Source organism: Anoplolepis gracilipes, chromosome 7 (genome assembly GCF_047496725.1).
Source record: "Anoplolepis gracilipes chromosome 7, ASM4749672v1, whole genome shotgun sequence".
Lineage (NCBI taxonomy): Eukaryota > Metazoa > Arthropoda > Insecta > Hymenoptera > Formicidae > Anoplolepis > Anoplolepis gracilipes.
In genome coordinates this window covers 9,526,309-9,545,113 of record NC_132976.1, presented here as the reverse complement: position 1 = coordinate 9,545,113, position 18,805 = coordinate 9,526,309, and the positions used below count along the sequence as shown (strand labels likewise).

Below are 18,805 nucleotides of genomic sequence, written 5' to 3'. Positions count from 1 at the left end.
CTGCGAAGGAGGCCTTTAGGAACGCGGGACGAGCATATTTGGGTTTAAGAACACGTAACAACGGAGCAAAAACATGGCTGAATATCATTCTGCTGTCGTTCAGTGAAATTTTGTGTACAGTAAAAGAACAATTCGGCATATGAGTGGCATATATGTTAATTGAACGGCAATTATGACTTCGATTCACTTCGTTGTTCATCCTTTGCCAGGAACAGACGACCAGTTGATTGACAGGTGAGAGAAATGTCCGTCCGTTATCGGTTTTTCATTAGCGTATCTTTTACTTATGTACGTATGCTTTTCAGTGTGTATTCTCTTTATGGTCTTTCACAAGAGAGATATTTCTTTTACATTAAAATGTGTTACAATGTATTATGCATATTTACAATTATTCCCATTTCTTACTTTGTTGCGTATATCTACATGTGTAGCTATACGAACATACATCATTCTTGATCATATAATCACTAAATGCTATACTTTTATGGCAACCTATAAGTATAATGTAATTGTTTTAACATATGCATATTAAATTTTTTTAACGAAACTAAGTTAATAATGTAATTGTTAAAAGTTTTAATTGTTGTATAATTTGGGAATATAATATATTTAATAATGGTATATATAATTATTGGTTAAGCAATCATATGCTTTTAATATGAAAATTTAATAACATTGAATTATGAAATACATTGTTATTACTATGAACAAGAAAAAACTATCATATCTTAAAATATATTTTAAAAAGTTTTAATATAAATTATGCATTATTTAGTTTATTTTAGAAAGTTGTTTAATTAAAAAAATAATTATATATGTTTTAAAACTATTATTTTTAAAATTATATTTTATACTTTTATTGTTTTAGGCTGAAAGAAGTAGCAGATAAAATCAATAGATATGGATTTGTAACACCATCAGCTTTTAATGGCTTAAAAGTATCAATAAAGCGTGTTGTAGTAGGACCAACACATATCGCTCTTCTTACAGAAGACAATAGAGTATGTCGAGTTGCATTTACAGTGTTATCTGATAGGTTGGACTTGAGTAAAAATGAACCTAATAGAAAGTAAGTAAAAAAAGAAAAAAACAAATATAATTTAAACATAAAGGCAGAATTTAATTTCAACAATTACATTTATATAATATATATAATATATATAATTACATTTATATAATATATATAATATATATAATATATATGTATTATATATATATATATATGTATGTATGTATTATATATACATATATATATATATATATATGGAATATATAATTTGGAACAATTGTGACACAAACTTATAGAAGTAATAGATCTCTTTAAATTGAACAACTTTTATTAAAATCTATCATTCTTTTGTTGTTCAATGATTGAAAAATATCCTGTATATATACATATATATATATATATTTTTTTTTATATGTATACCATGTATATATATGTTATTATTGTAGTACAAGTAAAAATCATGTTGGAAATTCTAATTCTACACCAAATGGAAATGGAAATAGTAGCAGCAATAGTAGAACAGGAATGTCACGTTCACGTGCAAGGATAATGCGTAACAGTTCTGCGATTCGTGGAGGTAGTAGCGGTGGAGGAAGCGGTGCTGGCAGTCGTATAGGACCTCCAGGAGTAATTATGGGAGGAGGAAGCACCAGCAGTTCACGCCCCATCCCATCTGTGCCAGCACCATTTGTACCAGAAGATCTGATATCTCAGGCACAAGTAGTATTGCAAGGAAAAAGTCGTAATCTGATTATCAGAGAATTACAGGTTTATAAATATTATTGTTTTATTGAAAAAAATGATGGAATAACAAATAAGGTATAAATTAATAGAATAATTTTGATATTGTAGCGTACAAATTTAGATGTTAACTTAGCAGTAAACAATCTTCTGTCACGAGAGGATGAAGAGGGCGATGATGCGGAAGATGCAGCGGACAGTTATGTTCCAGAAGATCTTATATCACTATTAGATAGTGGCTTTAGTAATGAGCATTCAGTTATAATTGATGCTGATTCTATGTTTTCTGAAGACATGTTTGGATACACAGGAATAAGACAGTAATTATAATTTAGATTTATCTTATTGAGCATACAGGGTGTCACATAACTGGGATGATACAATTGGGAAAATAATGACTCTACATGAAAATATGGAATAAAATTTTTTAATATAAAAGTTCTTTATACAAAAAGTTTCTGAAAGAAAATTAACTTAAAAATTTGAAAAAATAACGTTACGTTTTTTTTAATTTTAAATGATTAATATCTAATAATCTTGTGTCTATTTTTCTCTGGACAATGATTATTGATATATAACTATAAAAATACATAATATTTTTCATTTAATACAATTTTAACATAATTTAAGTTAAAAATATAAAGAGAGTATCTAGATAAATAGATACTTTGTTTCATTTTTTTTTTTCATAGAATGTGTGTGTGTGTGTATGTATATATATATATATATATACACACACATATATATATACAAAAGTTATTAGTTGTATCTTATCTATATTATATATATATATATATATATATATATATATATATATATATATATATATATATATAATATAGATAAGATACAACTAATAACTATTATTAAAATAAATTCAATAAAATGTATAATAATTATCAATTTGAAAGTCAATTTTATGAAAAACTCAAAAACAAAGGTTAATTAAAATTATGCAAAAGAATAAAATTTATTGTACACTTTCGATTTATTTTTCTATACATGTGGAATCGTTATTTTGTATCATCATTTACAGGACACCTTGTACATATTTCTCATTCATGTATTTGAAGAATATATTATTTTCAGTCGTGGAAGCTCTTCGCGTCGCTTAGGGAACGACAGAGAAGGCGAGCGTTCATCTCATGAAAGAGATAGAGATCGTGATAGTTTTAGTAGGTGGCGAGAACGTCAATATTATGGCCCGCGTCGTTGGTTGGAAACTGCTCTTAAAGATTCATGGGAAAAGGATTCAGGTATTTTATGAAAAATTAAATACTTAATTTTTCATAAATGTATACCTGAATCCTATATATATGTACACATATCCACATACACTCACTCACATACACATATATACATACATTTGTATATATACTTATTTGTTTATTTAATTATTGTGTACATACAGTCTTTATGTTGTGTATACAAAGCTCCTAATTCGTGGAGCATAGATGGTTCCGTCAAAATGTCGCGAACATAAGATGACAAAACAGAAATATAAGGAAGATGCGTTCCAAGGAAATTAAAAATTAAGAAAAATGTTATTTAAAAAGATGGTTTTAAAATTTAAAATTAACAATCAACCTGATATTTTAATATGATTGCATAATATTTTCTGAAATGCATTATTAAAATTGCAACAAATTACTTAAATATCATTGGATGGTTGATCATAAATTAAGTTAAAAAATTGAGTTATGTTTTCTTATTTTGTGGCACTTTGCAAACTGCTAAACTCAAACTTATATTCAACCATTGTTTTTTTTTTTTTTTTTTATCAGATTTCTCCATTGAGGGATTGATTTTTATTTACAAAAATAATAGAATAGAATTTTGAAATTTTAATTGCGAATATGGAATTTTCTGATCACGAATAAAAAGAGAGGTTACAAATTTTTACTCTGCAAATATAAAAAACGCGAATAAGGAGCTTTAACTATATATATGTATTTATTTAGTGCATGTATGTATGTGTGTATATATATATATGCACACACACAGATCTGTGTGTATGTAATAATTTATTGAATAGGGAGTTACAATTTTATGTATTTTTAACTTTTAGATAATAAAAAAAAAGAATTAGCTTCGCAAAGTCCGCTATGGATATCTGAAGAATTAGAATGGTGGCATGATCGTAGTAGCGATCCAGTACCTCGTTTTGTACAAATCGCATCACTATACAGTGAATTAATTGCGGTTTCTGCATCGGGACAATTGTATCAATGGAAATGGACAGAATCAGAACCGTATAAAAATGCAGATGTACTTGCACATTTTAATAATTCAATTATATCTTTTTTTTACACGTTTTTATAAAATATATATTGATTTTTGTAGAATCCAAATGTGCACCATCCAAAAACTATTCCATTGGCATTGACAACAGAGAAAATAGTGAATATATCTGCTACAGCAATTCGATGTTCTGTTAGTACAGAAAGTGGAAAAGTAGCGACTTGGCTTGATGAACTTCTGGGACATGTTGCTTCTCGCCTTGAGCATCCTGCACAAGCTTTTACTGAATTTACATTGGATAAAATTGCATCGCTTTATACATGTGCTTTGTATACTGTTGCAAGACTCGAAAGTGGGGCATTGTATTGGTGGTGAGTATAATTTTTTTTTTTTTTTTTTTTTTTTTTTAAGATTAAGATTTTTAAATGTCTCTCTTTCAGGGGCGTTCTACCATTTGCACAACGTAAAAAATTGTGGGAAAAATACAAAGCAAAATCACGCAAGCATAGGCCATCCACTGTTTTATCGAGCGACATTAGTTACGGAACACATGTATGCATGAAAAATAGTCCAGTTTATCAACCAGGAGCTATTGGTAAACACTTTTGCTTATCGTATAAATAATTCAGTTATAATATATATATATATATATATATATATATATATATATATATATATATATATATATATTATATATAATATTTGCATATATATATATATATATGCCAATTGTTATCAATTTTAAAAACAATATATAATTTATTTTTCAGGATTTACAATAGCTAACGGCGTACCAAAAGTGGGACAGTTGTTATTAGCAGCATGGAATTTAGATGCTACTTGTAGATTTAAAATATTACCTGCTGGTACACATGTGTCTAATACAAACAGTGATAAGCGGGAGTCTAATGGAAATGGAAGCACAACAGTTGTAAACAAACCAAATCATAAGGAAACTGCTGATAGACTTGACATGCCTCCTCCACCGTCACCGGCTTCGAGTACTTGTAGTGATACTGGCAGCATTACAACAAGTCACAGTAAGATACTATTTGTTTAAATTTGAAAAGATTATTGAAGTTTTTAAATGTTGTAAGGTTTTGCAGGGAGAGTACTTGAATCCATACTTATTTATTTCAAAGAGTTTTTTGATATGCGAGATTTTATCTATATCTATAGAGATTTAATGTATTTAATGTATCTAGCATAATAAATCTTTTTATCAAATTTTTATCAAACAATGATGATTTCTAGAACGGCAAAAACGTATAACACCTCGAAGTGAAGGAGAATTCGATAGAAAGGACGAAGAGGATTGGCAATTGAAAGATGTTGTTTTTGTGGAAGATGTCAAAACTGTACCTATCGGTATGATTATCATTTGTAGCTACTGATAAAATATTTTTTTAATTAATTAAAGTTTATATATAAAATAAAAATAGAGTTTATATTTATATAAGATACATAATATATATTTTATTATTTTATATTAGGGAAAGTTATCAAAGTTGATGGTTGCTATGTAGCAGTTAAATTCTTTTCAAGAGATTCTAAAGAAAAGGAAATTAAAGAAAAGGAGTTTAGTCCATCAGATTTTAAGGATCTTACAGCAGAAGAGCCAATGAAGTTATTAGCAGATTGTAGACTTTTACGTAAAGATGAGCTACAAGTAATGATAATGCCTATTTATGAATGTATAACATACATTTATGTCTAAATATTTAAATTTATGTTTTTTTGCAGGTAATTAAATCATCATTAAATCCACGGGCCCCGGATTGTTTTCAGAGAACACCTAGAAGGGTTAACATAATGGAAAGTTCAAATGATAATTTGTTAACCATATCCATTGATGGACAAGGTACTATTTTTAAAAAAGCCATTTTTATATATGATAATCTTGAGCATTTCAGTATATATCGTTATTATTGTTAAAATTAAAAATAGAAGCAAATTATATTACAGATTAATAAAAATATATATATATATATTTATAGGAATTCATGCTATATTGAAAAGTGGAAACAAATTGAGTTATGTCGTGTACAATTTAAGTACAGGGAGATATGTTCAAGATCGTTATATTCCATCTGATATTTCATCATTTTTGGGATTGCAACCTCAAAATATTAATCTGACAAGTGCAGGAGAAGTATGTTAATAAACTTGTACATAAAATAACGTGGATAATGAAAAATATTCTATAAGTTTTCTGAAAAAAAAACAATTTTTGTATTTCAGAATATTGAATGTTCTATGATTTTACGAGATGGTAACAACACCATTTACCCGATCGCAAAAGATTGCGCTGATGCCATACGCGATCCAAACTGGCTGGATCTGGTGCCAGTAAATTGCATAGGTGCAGCGACTATTCCTATTTCTAGCTGCTCAAATTCGTCCAACTTAAAGAATCAAGTTGCAGTCATTGCATTAGCCTTTGACAATCTTTTGCTTATGCCACGTATATTGCGATGTGATTACGAGAGTGTAAAGCAAGTATTTTGTAATTTGGAACAAGACCTAAGTAAGTGTATTAGATGGATATGATTTTATAATGTATATATGTAAAATACAAATGTGCGTACGTGTGTGTAATAAATATTTTTTTTGTTTTATAGAGAACAATTTGACATATTCGAATGCAAATTCACAAATCCAAGCAATATTAAAAGAACGCTGTGACGGTAATCGAAACATACTTCACGCTTGTGTTAACATGTGTTCACCAACTTCTAATAAAGAAACTGAACAAGGTAACACATTTAACGAAACGATTTTGATATACTAATTATGTACAATAATAAGAATCGTGATTGTTTCATTTTGATATTGTGTTATGCACATTTGATTGACATTTCAATTTTTTTGTTTCATTGAAGTTATTGAACGTGAATTAGTATCAAATACAGTAGACAACACATCAGCACCTATTGAAGAACCAATTCCGACATTAAGTTGGCCACCTGAAGCATTTGATAACACATCCGGAGAAGAGGACAGTTTGTTAAGCATAGGTGCTGCTAGCATATCTATGATGAATAAGTCCAGTAAGTATCTTTGCTTATTATCAATAATTCAAATTTATTTGAGATACTTTACATCATATACTTGCAATATAAATTACAATCTCTATTATTGTTTTAGATATTGGAGCAACGTCTAATAATACGTACATTATAGATTCTGTTGAAAGGCGACATAATGCACTGCTTATACTAAAATATATGTGCGAAAATAATATTCTAGTGCCGCACTTGAAAGAATTGCTGACAGCAAAGTATGATCAAAATTTAGATACAATTTTAAAGCAAAATCTTGTATATGTATAGTCCATTTTAATTAATATTTGGAAATCAAAGGGTTTAAAAAAAATGTTTGAAACAAAAGTTGTTTGATTTGAAAGAGGAAAAAAGATAAAAATGTCAGTTTGGTCTTGGGTGTAAGTGCCAAGATCAATTCTAGGTGAAAATAAAGATCAACTTTTTCTTTTAGAAATTTTATATATGTATGTAAATATATATTGATTTTTCGCAATATTCGGCCTAAAAATTTATTATCTACTCTTATAAATTTTTAGAATGACCAAAATGAATAATTTACGAGGTACTTTTTTTTTATATAAACTGTAAATTATATCTTATCAATTATTCATTTTTCGATTATCTTCTCTCAATACTTTTATGCATCTAATAATAGGAGTAATCAATTGATGTAAAGAAAATATATAATTGTTTTTAAGAAAAAAAATATATAGCTATTTTTTTATTATGAAAAGGGATGCTCAAGGACAAACTCCGCTCATGCTCGCCGTATCTGTTCGTGCGTATCATGCAGCTCTTATTCTGTTGGACACTATACAAAAAGTAGGAAAAGATGCAAAAGATATTTCAGCCATGATACTGCCAGCTGATGCCAGTCCAGATCTATCTCCGCTATTTGTTACTTGTTGCAATGACACGTGCAGTTTCACCTGGACTGGAGCTGAACATATTAATCAAGTATTTTGAATAGTCTGTTATTAAAAAAAGTATTACGTAAAAAAATCTCTTTGTTAAATTGAAAATTTCTTTCTCATTTTAAGGACATTTTCGAATGTAGAACGTGTGGCCTGACAGGATCTTTGTGTTGTTGCACTGAATGTGCTCGTGTTTGTCATAGAGGTCACGATTGCAAGCTCAAAATAACTTCTCCCACTGCATATTGCGATTGTTGGGAAAAATGTAAATGCCGTGCTCTTATTGCCGGTCATCAAGGTGCGAGATATGATTTGCTGTGTCGTCTCGTAAACAATACTGATCTTGCCACGAAAATTAATTCAAGGTAAAGTTTTAGTCTCCCAAATTTTATACATGGTATCACATAAATGTTTAGTTTCCTTTTTAAATAATAAATTTTATATTTTTCACATTGCGCCGACATTAGGGGGGAAAGTATTTTGTTATTCTTGGTGCAAACAGTTGGAAGGCAACTGGTAGAACAACGGCAATTTAGATCAGCACCTAGACAACGATCGACCTCGGCTAGTCGTAAAGCACCGACATCGGATGGTATACTTTTTACAATTTTCATTGATTATTTGTATATTTATAAGAATTTTTTAAAGTAAAATTTAGAATTGTGTAATTTTTTTTCGTTTTATATAAAGTTTTTCTGTGAAAAACAATATATTTTTAAATGTTTATTTTTATATACATACCTTGTATATAAAGTAAAAATTCAAAACATGTCTTATAATAGAAATTTTTATATTTTATGTTTTATAAATTTTGTTTTGTTTTATTTTAAGTTTTCCCGTGACAAATATATCTTTGTTCTAAGTTATTGTAATACATATAGTTGATGAATTTATTAAAATCATATGCTTTTTCTACAGGTTTGGGCACAGATTCAGATATGCCAGATCATGATTTGGAGCCTCCTCGATTCAGTCGAAAAGCGCTTGAAAGATTGTTGAATGATTGGCCGGCTGTTCAATGTATGATTATGTCAGGTGTTTCTGAAAATGGTACTAATCAATTATTCGGTGACCAGGGACAATTATGTCGACAAAGTGGTACCGCATTGCTAGACAAATTTACACATACGTTACTTACTAAATGTAGCGCGGAAGTAAGTGGAATAATAATATGTATAATGGAATTGAGAAGCTTTGCAAATTATTTTTTTTTATTTATAAGTTGTATAAAATCTTAATGAGTTTTTTATGATATTAACAGATGCTCGATACATTGCTTACCACTCTAATTAGAGAATTGCAAGATGAGACTGTGCCTGGACGACAGGAAGAAGCAACTAATGTGACACGTCGCTTTGTAAGATCCGTAGCACGTATATTTGTTATTTTCACTATCGAAATGGCACCAAACACAACAAAAAGACGAAGGTAAATTATTTTAATATCTTTTATATTCTACTATATAGACTCTTAAGACTTAGATTATATATATATATATATATATATATATATATATATCTGTAAATTCTCTTTTTTTTTCCCTAACATTTTTTTTAACAATTTTTTTAAAAATCAAGATTTTACATAATTAATGTACATATAAATATATAAATATATTGAAAAAATTGTTCAATAATTTTTACAGCACAAATCAAGGTTCTCAACCTTTAATGAAGTGTCGAAAGGTTTTTCAAGCGCTAATCAAATTAGCTGTAGAAGAATTATGCGAAACGGCAGATTCATTAATAGCACCAGTCAGATTAGGCGTAGCACGTCCAACCGCACCATTTACCTTAACCAGTTCAGCTATTGAAGTGATCAATGGTTCGGAGGAATTATTTTCTATAGAGCCCCTAATACCTCACAGTGGTGTTAGTTCACAGACATTGGACGCAGCGTTACAAACGCAACAAGCAAATAATAATATAGCAATTTCAAGAGGAGATGTTTCTGCCGCAGATGAAGCGGAAGGTGGAGAAGGTACAAAGAAAAAAAGACATAGTTTCTTAATAATAAATGTATTTTTTGCACGTAAGATAACATATCTTGTGTTTCCAACTATATGAACACATATGCTTACGAAATAGAAATACCTATGGACATGGATGGTGATATTAGCGAACACGAGGAATCAGGTGTTTCTGGAACCGCTGCTGGTCAACCAATCGGCGAAGTTGATTCGAATGCCGGTGGTGTAGGTGAGGAACAAGCTGGAGACGGTGAATCGGATACAGAGCTGGACCTTTTAGCGGAAGCGGAAACTGAATCCGATTCAGATGATAATCACAGTAATCAAGATACGGCATCCGCGCAACGTAGCGTGCAAACTGGTGCGACTGCTGGTTCCGACGGTGGAATGGGATCGATATTATTGTTTCCTGAGGATGAATCAGGAGAGTCGAGTCAGCAGGAGGACGACGAGAGTGAAGCCGGTGAAACGGATGAGCAAGATAATGAGGATTTCCAAATTGGTGATGAACAATTAGAACGTAGAAGGTAAATTGTTGTGTAATCTTTTTCGATCCAAAAGCAGCAAAAAAAATCTTTAAAATGTTTTTTACCTGTAATTTTGAATAAAAATATCTGGAAGGTCAAGGAATCTTCAGGAAATTTTTCGACAAAATTGAATAGACATTCTGAAGATGATTTATAAGCAATCCGAACAAAAGAATATTTTGATCTTATGTAAAAAGAAATGAGAGAAAAAGAAAACGTACGTGCTTGGAAATGTAATCGTTTACGTATTATATTTCAGTGGATCGTCCGGTCATTTACATCGTAATAATCTTGCACCTGTATATATGCAATGGGCGATACGCAATCGCGAATCGAACACACGCACAGCGGGTTTACGAGTAACAGGTGGAAGTAATCTGGTTTTCATTGATCCCGCATCTTTAAGACGAACCACTGCCACGTCAGCTGTTGCAACTGCGCAAGAACCTATAACCATGGGGACCACCGCTAGTTGCCTGGCGCGAGCATTCGGAATTGTTATTCGGCAAATCGCCGATCTGTTAGTTATCATGCAAGATTATAAGAATCTAGCTCCCACTTTGCCACGATTGATAGAAATTACTTTTCAAGACGCTCTAAGTTTACAGGTATGTACTTTACAGTTTGCCTGAAAAACATCGAAAAGCAGGGAATTCTTATGAAATTTTATCTAGAGACTCAAAGAAATTTTTTGAAAAGTTTCTTGATACTAATTTTGATATTTTTATTAATTATTTTTTGACATTTTTTTGATATTTTTTTCTTGTATTACAAGCAATCAACAATTAAGCTAATAAGCCAAGTTGAAAATTATATTTTAATTATATATGTTAAAAAATATATAATTAAAATATACGTATATATTAAAATAAAATTAAAATATAGAATTATGTGTTAAAAATAAATTATAAATATATACCTATCTCTGTTTATATATTCAATGTTAACAAAATATTGAATATATGTACAATATATAATTTTTAGTAACAAAAAACTGTATTATGCAAATGAAAAATACTAATTGTGCGAAAGTTATATTCATTTTTTTTTTAAAGTACATTGGCAAATTTAACAATTAAAACTTAAGTGGCTGTGTTTTTTCTTTGTATGTGTGCAAAGCATTAGAAAGCGCATACAATAAAAGAATTTATTTTAGGAAATTATACTAAAAAATCCTTAAAATATTCTCTTTACCTGAAATTTTGAACAAAAATATTTGGAAAATCAGCGAATTTTTTTTTTACAATATTTGAATAGTTCCAGTTAATCTAATTTTTTATTACATCATATTATACTTAACAGCTTTTATGAGAAAAGTAACAAATTATTTCTTTCATTACAGTCGTATTTAGAAGCGCACTTGAAGCCTACTTGGGATTGGTTACTTATAGTAATGGATGCTACAGAGGCACAGTTGAGATTTGGAGTATCTTTAACACGTAGCGCGGATCCGACTCATCCCGAACATCCTCTTAATAATACACCATCTTTGTCTGGTGGTAATTTTAGTGGTTTATTAAACACAGCCGCTCTTTCGCTGACTTTACAAGGAAATACAGGTCGGAACTCTCGCGGCAGTATCACTACCAGCTCGAATATTTCCACTCCTCAAGCTTCAACACGACTCACCGTTGGTTTTGCAGGCGTTGGCGAACCTCCGAGGAGCAGTAGGGAACGCGAAGGTTTGCCTTAATAACTTATCTATAAATCCTTAATTTTTTTATATATATTTTTATATCGGTCTGTTTATCAGATTTTTTCAGATCAAGTTTTTGTACAACTACAAAAAAAATATATATATATATATTTTATAATGTGTTTCAGGTGGCGATGCACACTCAGCGAGACGCGAATTCTTATCATATTGTCTGTCTTTAATGCGCGCCCACAACAGTGAACATAGAGATAGTCTACCAGTTTTAGACGTCTCAGCTTTAAGACATGTCGCTTATGTATTTGATGCACTTGTATATTACATGCGTTCCCTTTCGGAACCTCTTGCTTCCAGAAGTGAGACTCAGAAAGAATCATCCACTTATTCCAGTTGGAATGATCAGGTATGTAAAAATACTTTATTTAATATATGTATATTTTATTTGATAATTATTATTTATTTAAATATATATACACAATATTATACATACAATTAAAAATATGTATGTTTTATTTATTTTTTTAATAGATATACTTAATATTATACATATAATACAAGCATTGAAAATAGCATAATTTTGTGAAACTTCGATTTTGATGCTATTAAATTGATCTGTATTAATAATAATGGAAACGCAAATTTTTTTTCGCGTATAGAGACTTTCGAAAATCGAACTTACCATATATACATGATTATATATCAGTTTTAAGATTCTTAATTAAATAAAGATCTTGTTTGTTTGCAGGATGAAAACGATAATGATGAAGGTGAGGAATACAATTCGCCAGCACCAACTGCCATGGAAACAGATTCTGTAGATTATCCAGATTTACTTCAAGTACCCATATGCGGATCTGGAAATCACGGCAATTCGGCCATGCCAAAAGGAAGAAAACATCCTTTTTTACAAAGATCAGATTCTACCTTGTGCCTTGGTTGCCCGCCTCTCGACCCATTTGACACTGTAATAGGTGAAGCGTTGCCATTGGCTGATCAACCGCACTTATTGCAGCCACATTCAAGACGCGAAGATCTCTTTGGCATCCCGAGACAACCAACTAGTTCTAATGCAGGTGGATCTAATCAAAATTCCTTGGAAGGTTTGCCAACGAGACTAGGTCTCTCTGCACGACAGGGTACCGACAGTCATAACAGCCTGACAACTCCAACATTTAGTCAAGTTGTACAGGGACCGCTTTCTAATTCTAATTTAGAATCGAGAAGAAATTCCACTGGGGAATTGAATTCTATTAAATATATGGTAAAATATTTTTCTGTAATAATATTAAACAGTGCACATGTTTCTTCTTATACATGAAAGATATTAAGGAAAAGTATATGAATTAATAATTAATGTAAAAAATTTCAGGATAAATTAAAACCATGTAATCATGCTAATGAAGGACATTCTCTCGTAGCAGAGCAAATTGATAGAGCACCAATTATAGTATCTACAAATAATCAAAGTGATGCAACAGCGAGCATCAAAAGCAAAGACATATGCAAAAGTAACAGAAGCGTTATAGTCAGAGCTGGAACAGTATCGGTAAGTGATTCTGTTTATATATATCAAATATTGACACACACATGTGTGTGTGTATATATATATATATATATATATATATATATATATATATATATATATATATACATATATAAATAAGGTATTTCGAAATCAGTGTACCATATGCTAATGACAGATTTTTGGAATCATTTAGAAATTATTTTTCCTCAGCGAAAACGTTAAGGAATCAATAATTTCCTAGTTACAGACAATTTATAAAAAAGGTTTTTTTGTAATTTAAACTTTGTGGAGAGTTAAGATTAACAAACCTACATTCTTCAGTTAATTTCAAGTGGAATTACTCAGAATTTTATTTTAAGATTTAATTACAAAGATATCCGATCTCAAAAACTGGAAACTAGCAAAAAATTATGACCTGCCTTGACATTTTGCTGAGGAAAAAATTTATTTCCAAATGATTTCAAAAATTTGTTAGCAGATGGTCTCTCAATTCTGGGACACTCTGTATGGGTGCATGCATGTATATTATATCTATTGATTAACAATTTATTTTCCAAAGGAATCAAATACGAGTAAAATCGGTGCGCCTGAAATATTGGTTGTGCCAACAATCGATAGTCAAAGTGTATCCGAAGAGGTCGATCCAGCCGCTACAAGTCATGAGATATCTGCTCACGAAACCGTTGAAACGAGTCCGGTAGATTCTGCCAAAGCGGTATCGTCAATCGGGACGAACATTTCGCATAATATCTTATTAGGACGATGGCGATTGGCGTTGGATTTGTTTGGACGAGTTTTTATGGAAGACGTAGGTTTAGAAGCTGGCTCCGTTGTATCTGAATTAGGAGGGTTTCCCGTGAAGGAAGCTAAATTCCGTAGAGATATGGAAAAACTTAGAAATTCGCAACAAAAAGACATAACTATCAAGGTAATATTTACATAAGTTAATAATTTGTTGAATTATCGAATAACAAATTATCATTCGCGTCACAGGTAGAACGAGACAGAACACAGCTGTTGGTGCAGACAATGAAGGAATTAAATACGCAGTATAATATATATAATAGAAGAGCTTCGAACACTCCGCCTTTGGCGGTGAACCGAGTTAAAGTCTTTTTTAAGGATGAACCTGGCGAGGGAGCCGGTGTTACGCGAAGCTTTTATACTGCAATTGCTGAGGTTTGTAAAACAGAAATATAAAATTAACGTAATTTTTAACTATAGGATTTATATTATTATTTTTTTAGGCATTACTTGCGAATGAAAAGCTTCCGAATCTCGAAGCAGCACAAGTAGGATCGAAATACACGCAATATAATGTTTTACAGAAACTAAAAAACAGGGATCGTGATCTCAGACGACAAGTATGTCTATGGAAAGACTTCTAATTTATCATATGATTATATATATATATATATATATATAATGTAATAATATTTTACACAATCTTTTTTCAGAACACTCGTTCTTCTGGAAAATGTCGCGAAACACGCCGGACTTTATCTTTCGAAGCTCGTTCTTTCCACCCATCAAACACAATCGAAGGAACCAATAGTTCTACACCTGGTAGCTCATCATCCAGTACTCATCCCTTGCCGATTAATCACCCTACTAACGATCATCTGACTATGCATCAACAACAGCTCGGCGACAGATTATATCCCAAGGTTTTGCATTATGCAAACTCATTAAAAATATATATTTAAAATTAATATTTTTATTCAGTAATGAGAGCAAATCCATTTTATAAATTTTTTTGTCTTGCTTAATTATTATATTTGTTTGTTAACATAGGTACATGCTTTACGACCAGCATTATCTGAAAAGATAACTGGTATGTTGTTGGAATTGTCACCGGCTCAACTACTAATGCTATTGGCTTCAGAAGATGCTCTCCGACAGAAAGTGGAAGAAGCATTTGAATTGATTCATAGTCATACTCAAGATTTGACCAGTGAAATGCTGGATCTCGATGTATTTAGCTTAACCGAACGTTGCGCGGCAAATAAGAAGAAAATGGAAAATAGCATTTTAGATGATACTGAAGACAATGCTCCGCTTTTTTATTCTCCCGGTAAACGCGGTTTTTATACACCAAGACAAGGCAGAGGCAGCTATGAACGATTAAATGCTTTCAGGAATGTAGGAAGGCAAGTTTCGAACGTTCGATTATATATTAATTACAGTTCCATTGTAACATGCGTACACGTGTAATAATTAAAATCTGTTTTACATTTTGATTTTAGACTTATAGGATTGTGCCTCTTACAAAATGAGCTTTGTCCACTATTTTTGAATCGCCATGTAATTAAATATATCTTAGGAAGGCCTATACGTTTCCACGATCTTGCATTTTTCGATTCTGTTATTTATGAAAGCTTACGACAACTGGTTATCGATGCTGAAACGAAAGACAGTAATAGTTTATTCTCGACATTGGATCTTACATTCAGGTACAACTTTATATTTGCTTCATTTAGCTAGACATACATGTGATTTTTCAATCTGTGTTTATTAAGCATTTTTATTTAATTTAATGAGTACTATTTATCTTGTAAGTCCTAAAAATGATTTCTAATCAATATAGGATGATTTATTTTAATCTGACTAGATCATTTTGGAAGAAATAATTTACTTTTCAAAAAATGTTTTCAACAAAAGTATAGTTTTCAGGTGAAAATAATGTAACGATCTTGATTTGTCCTTTAATAGAATTGTCAAGAACGATTTTTTTAAATGAAAATCTTGAACTTTTTTATATTATTTATGTAACAGCTGACATTATTTTTAAAACACTTATATAAATTCTATTTCGATCTAAATATATTTCATGTAAATAGAACTATTTAAAATTCCATTAACAATGAAGTACACTGTTTGATTATAAAATCCTTCGTTTTTCATTTTTGAGAAAACAAATAAAAATTTCCCAAAAAATGTTTCTTATCTCAAAAGATTCAAACGTTATTATTTATTTTATTTTTAATCATTTTATAAACTATGGGAATTATAAAATTTCCTTTGTCTTCAGCTTTGTTCAAAATTATATGCTAGAATCTTATTTCTTTTATTGTTATCATAGATATAAACTTTAGATTTTAAGATACTTTTGTTTAGAAACATAATTTTTTTAAAACTTCTTGTAATTGAGTTTATTCTGAAAATGTTATAATCTATAAACAATAAGAAATTATTAATATGAAGATGATAAAACCAATGAAAATTCTAAAGTAAATACATAATCAGATTTTTAGAACATTGTCATTCAAAATCATTTTACAATATTAAATTTAATCATAGCAAAAGGTCATATTAAGCACTGCATTTTATTATTATCAAAATGGCTGTAACTATAAAATTTTTAGATCAAAATAGAACTTATAAGAGTGCTTTAAAAAATGAGATGTTTTTATTTAAAAAAACGAAGTCGATTTTGGCGTGATTTTAACAATTCTATTCAAGAACAACTTGTGGACCACTTTGTACATATACTTACATACCAGCACGTCCTTGTTAACTAATAGTATAATCAAAAAGAATAATGATTCTACAATACATATAATAAAAATAAGTTAAAAAAGTAGAATAATTTTTTTTTTCGTAGGAAGATTTGTTTTTGACAAAATTTTATTTTTAAAAATTAAAAATTGATAATGTAAATTATACTTTTTAAAATATAAATGTTCTTTAACAACATCTTGTGTGTTTGCGTGTGTGTGTGTGTTTTTACACAAGGTATTAAAAAATAATTTGCTAAACATAAAAAAAGAATTTATTAAACATGGATCGAAAAGTCAATTCTGTCAGAGTTAAAAGCTATTTTCGGTTTTAAAGCAAGTGACTTGTATGTTTCTATCGTATGTAGTGTAAAAACGAATGATCTTACACATTCTCACTTTGATATTTGCAGAAGGCATTGTGTGCATATGCACGCGCGCAATTTAAGCTATCATCTCAAACGTCATTTTGCATTTCAGTATTGATTTATGTCCCGAAGAAGGAGGTGGTTCAATCGAGCTTGTATCCAATGGCCGTGATATAGAAGTAACTGCAAACAATGTATATGATTATGTACGCAAATATGCTGAAGTTCGTATGATCAAGGTACAAGAAAAAGCTTTGCATGCTATGCGCGATGGAGTTTTCGATGTTCTTCCCGACGGAGCGCTCGACGGTTTAACTTCCGAAGATTTGAGACTCCTTTTGAACGGAGTCGGTGACATTAATGTATCAGTTCTGATATCCTACACGTCATTCAACGATGAGTCTGGCGAATCGACGGAAAGATTGGTTAAATTTAAACGTTGGTTATGGTCTATCGTTGAGAAAATGTCACATGTAGAAAGGCAGGACTTGGTAAGAATTTTTTTTGCACAGTCAAGCATTTCCCTACTTAGAGAGACTTGTAAATCTTTATCATAAAAGTTGATAATTATTTTTTTTTAAATTAATGCCAATTATATAATTATATTGACATAACTTATTTTCATTTTAGGTATATTTTTGGACTGGTTCTCCCGCGCTACCTGCGAGCGAAGACGGTTTTCAACCGATGCCGACCGTGACAATTCGGCCGGCAGACGACGCGCATCTACCAACCGCAAATACATGTATTTCCCGATTATATGTTCCACTGTACAGCTCTCGTCACGTGTTACGACACAAACTACTTCTCGCTATTAAATCAAAAAATTTTGGATTTGTATGAATTTAATCTTGTGTGGCTATTGTTGTATGTAAAACAAAGTCACATTGTTGATAATGATAACAGACCGGAGTTGTATATGTTGTTATTTGTTTTTTTCCTTCTAGAAAAAAATTTTTAACATTTATAAATTTATAAGGTGTAATTATGCATATGATTTTTTTGTTCTTGAAAAATAGTTATTATCTTCATAAAGAGAGAGAGCTTTATATTATAAAAGTATCTTATTTAGTCTCTCTTTCTCTTCTATCTCTTTATAGCGAACAAATAAAGTTTTCTCTAAAATTATATGAGACTTCATTTACTTATCGTAAATTTTAATTCATAATAATATAAATGTTTCACATTTCTCTATTCGAAGCACAAATTTAATTATAATCTAATAAACTTATTTCACATAATTATAATTACATCTTTATATTATTCATGTATTTTGTTTTTTATATAAAAGTTATTAATCTCGCTAAAAATTTTCA

The 18,805-nt window shown here is 30.3% G+C and overlaps 1 protein-coding gene across 2 annotated transcripts; it reads left to right on the top strand.

The window, feature by feature from the left end:
• The first annotated feature begins 36 nt into the window (after positions 1-36).
• On the top strand, positions 37-18,712 carry Hyd (E3 ubiquitin-protein ligase UBR5). Of its 2 annotated transcripts, none has more exons than XM_072896427.1 (37): positions 37-234; positions 869-1,069; positions 1,456-1,777; positions 1,862-2,070; positions 2,840-2,925; positions 3,819-4,018; positions 4,094-4,362; positions 4,432-4,586; positions 4,762-5,031; positions 5,246-5,359; positions 5,485-5,660; positions 5,735-5,852; positions 5,989-6,143; positions 6,233-6,518; positions 6,613-6,747; positions 6,874-7,041; positions 7,139-7,271; positions 7,770-7,992; positions 8,076-8,314; positions 8,417-8,541; positions 8,868-9,103; positions 9,211-9,377; positions 9,595-9,929; positions 10,037-10,445; positions 10,705-11,053; positions 11,788-12,127; positions 12,270-12,502; positions 12,845-13,360; positions 13,469-13,645; positions 14,184-14,552; positions 14,618-14,803; positions 14,872-14,988; positions 15,082-15,291; positions 15,419-15,774; positions 15,871-16,077; positions 17,602-17,980; positions 18,120-18,712. In XM_072896427.1, exons 1-37 carry the CDS (start codon positions 173-175, stop codon positions 18,330-18,332), a joined length of 8,445 nt encoding a protein of 2,814 aa, XP_072752528.1. In that variant the 5' UTR covers positions 37-172; the 3' UTR covers positions 18,333-18,712. The 2 variants fall into 2 exon arrangements, with proteins under 2 accessions (XP_072752528.1, XP_072752527.1); XM_072896426.1 differs by having other exon boundaries at positions 2,840-3,006.
• The last annotated feature ends 93 nt before the right edge of the window (positions 18,713-18,805 follow it).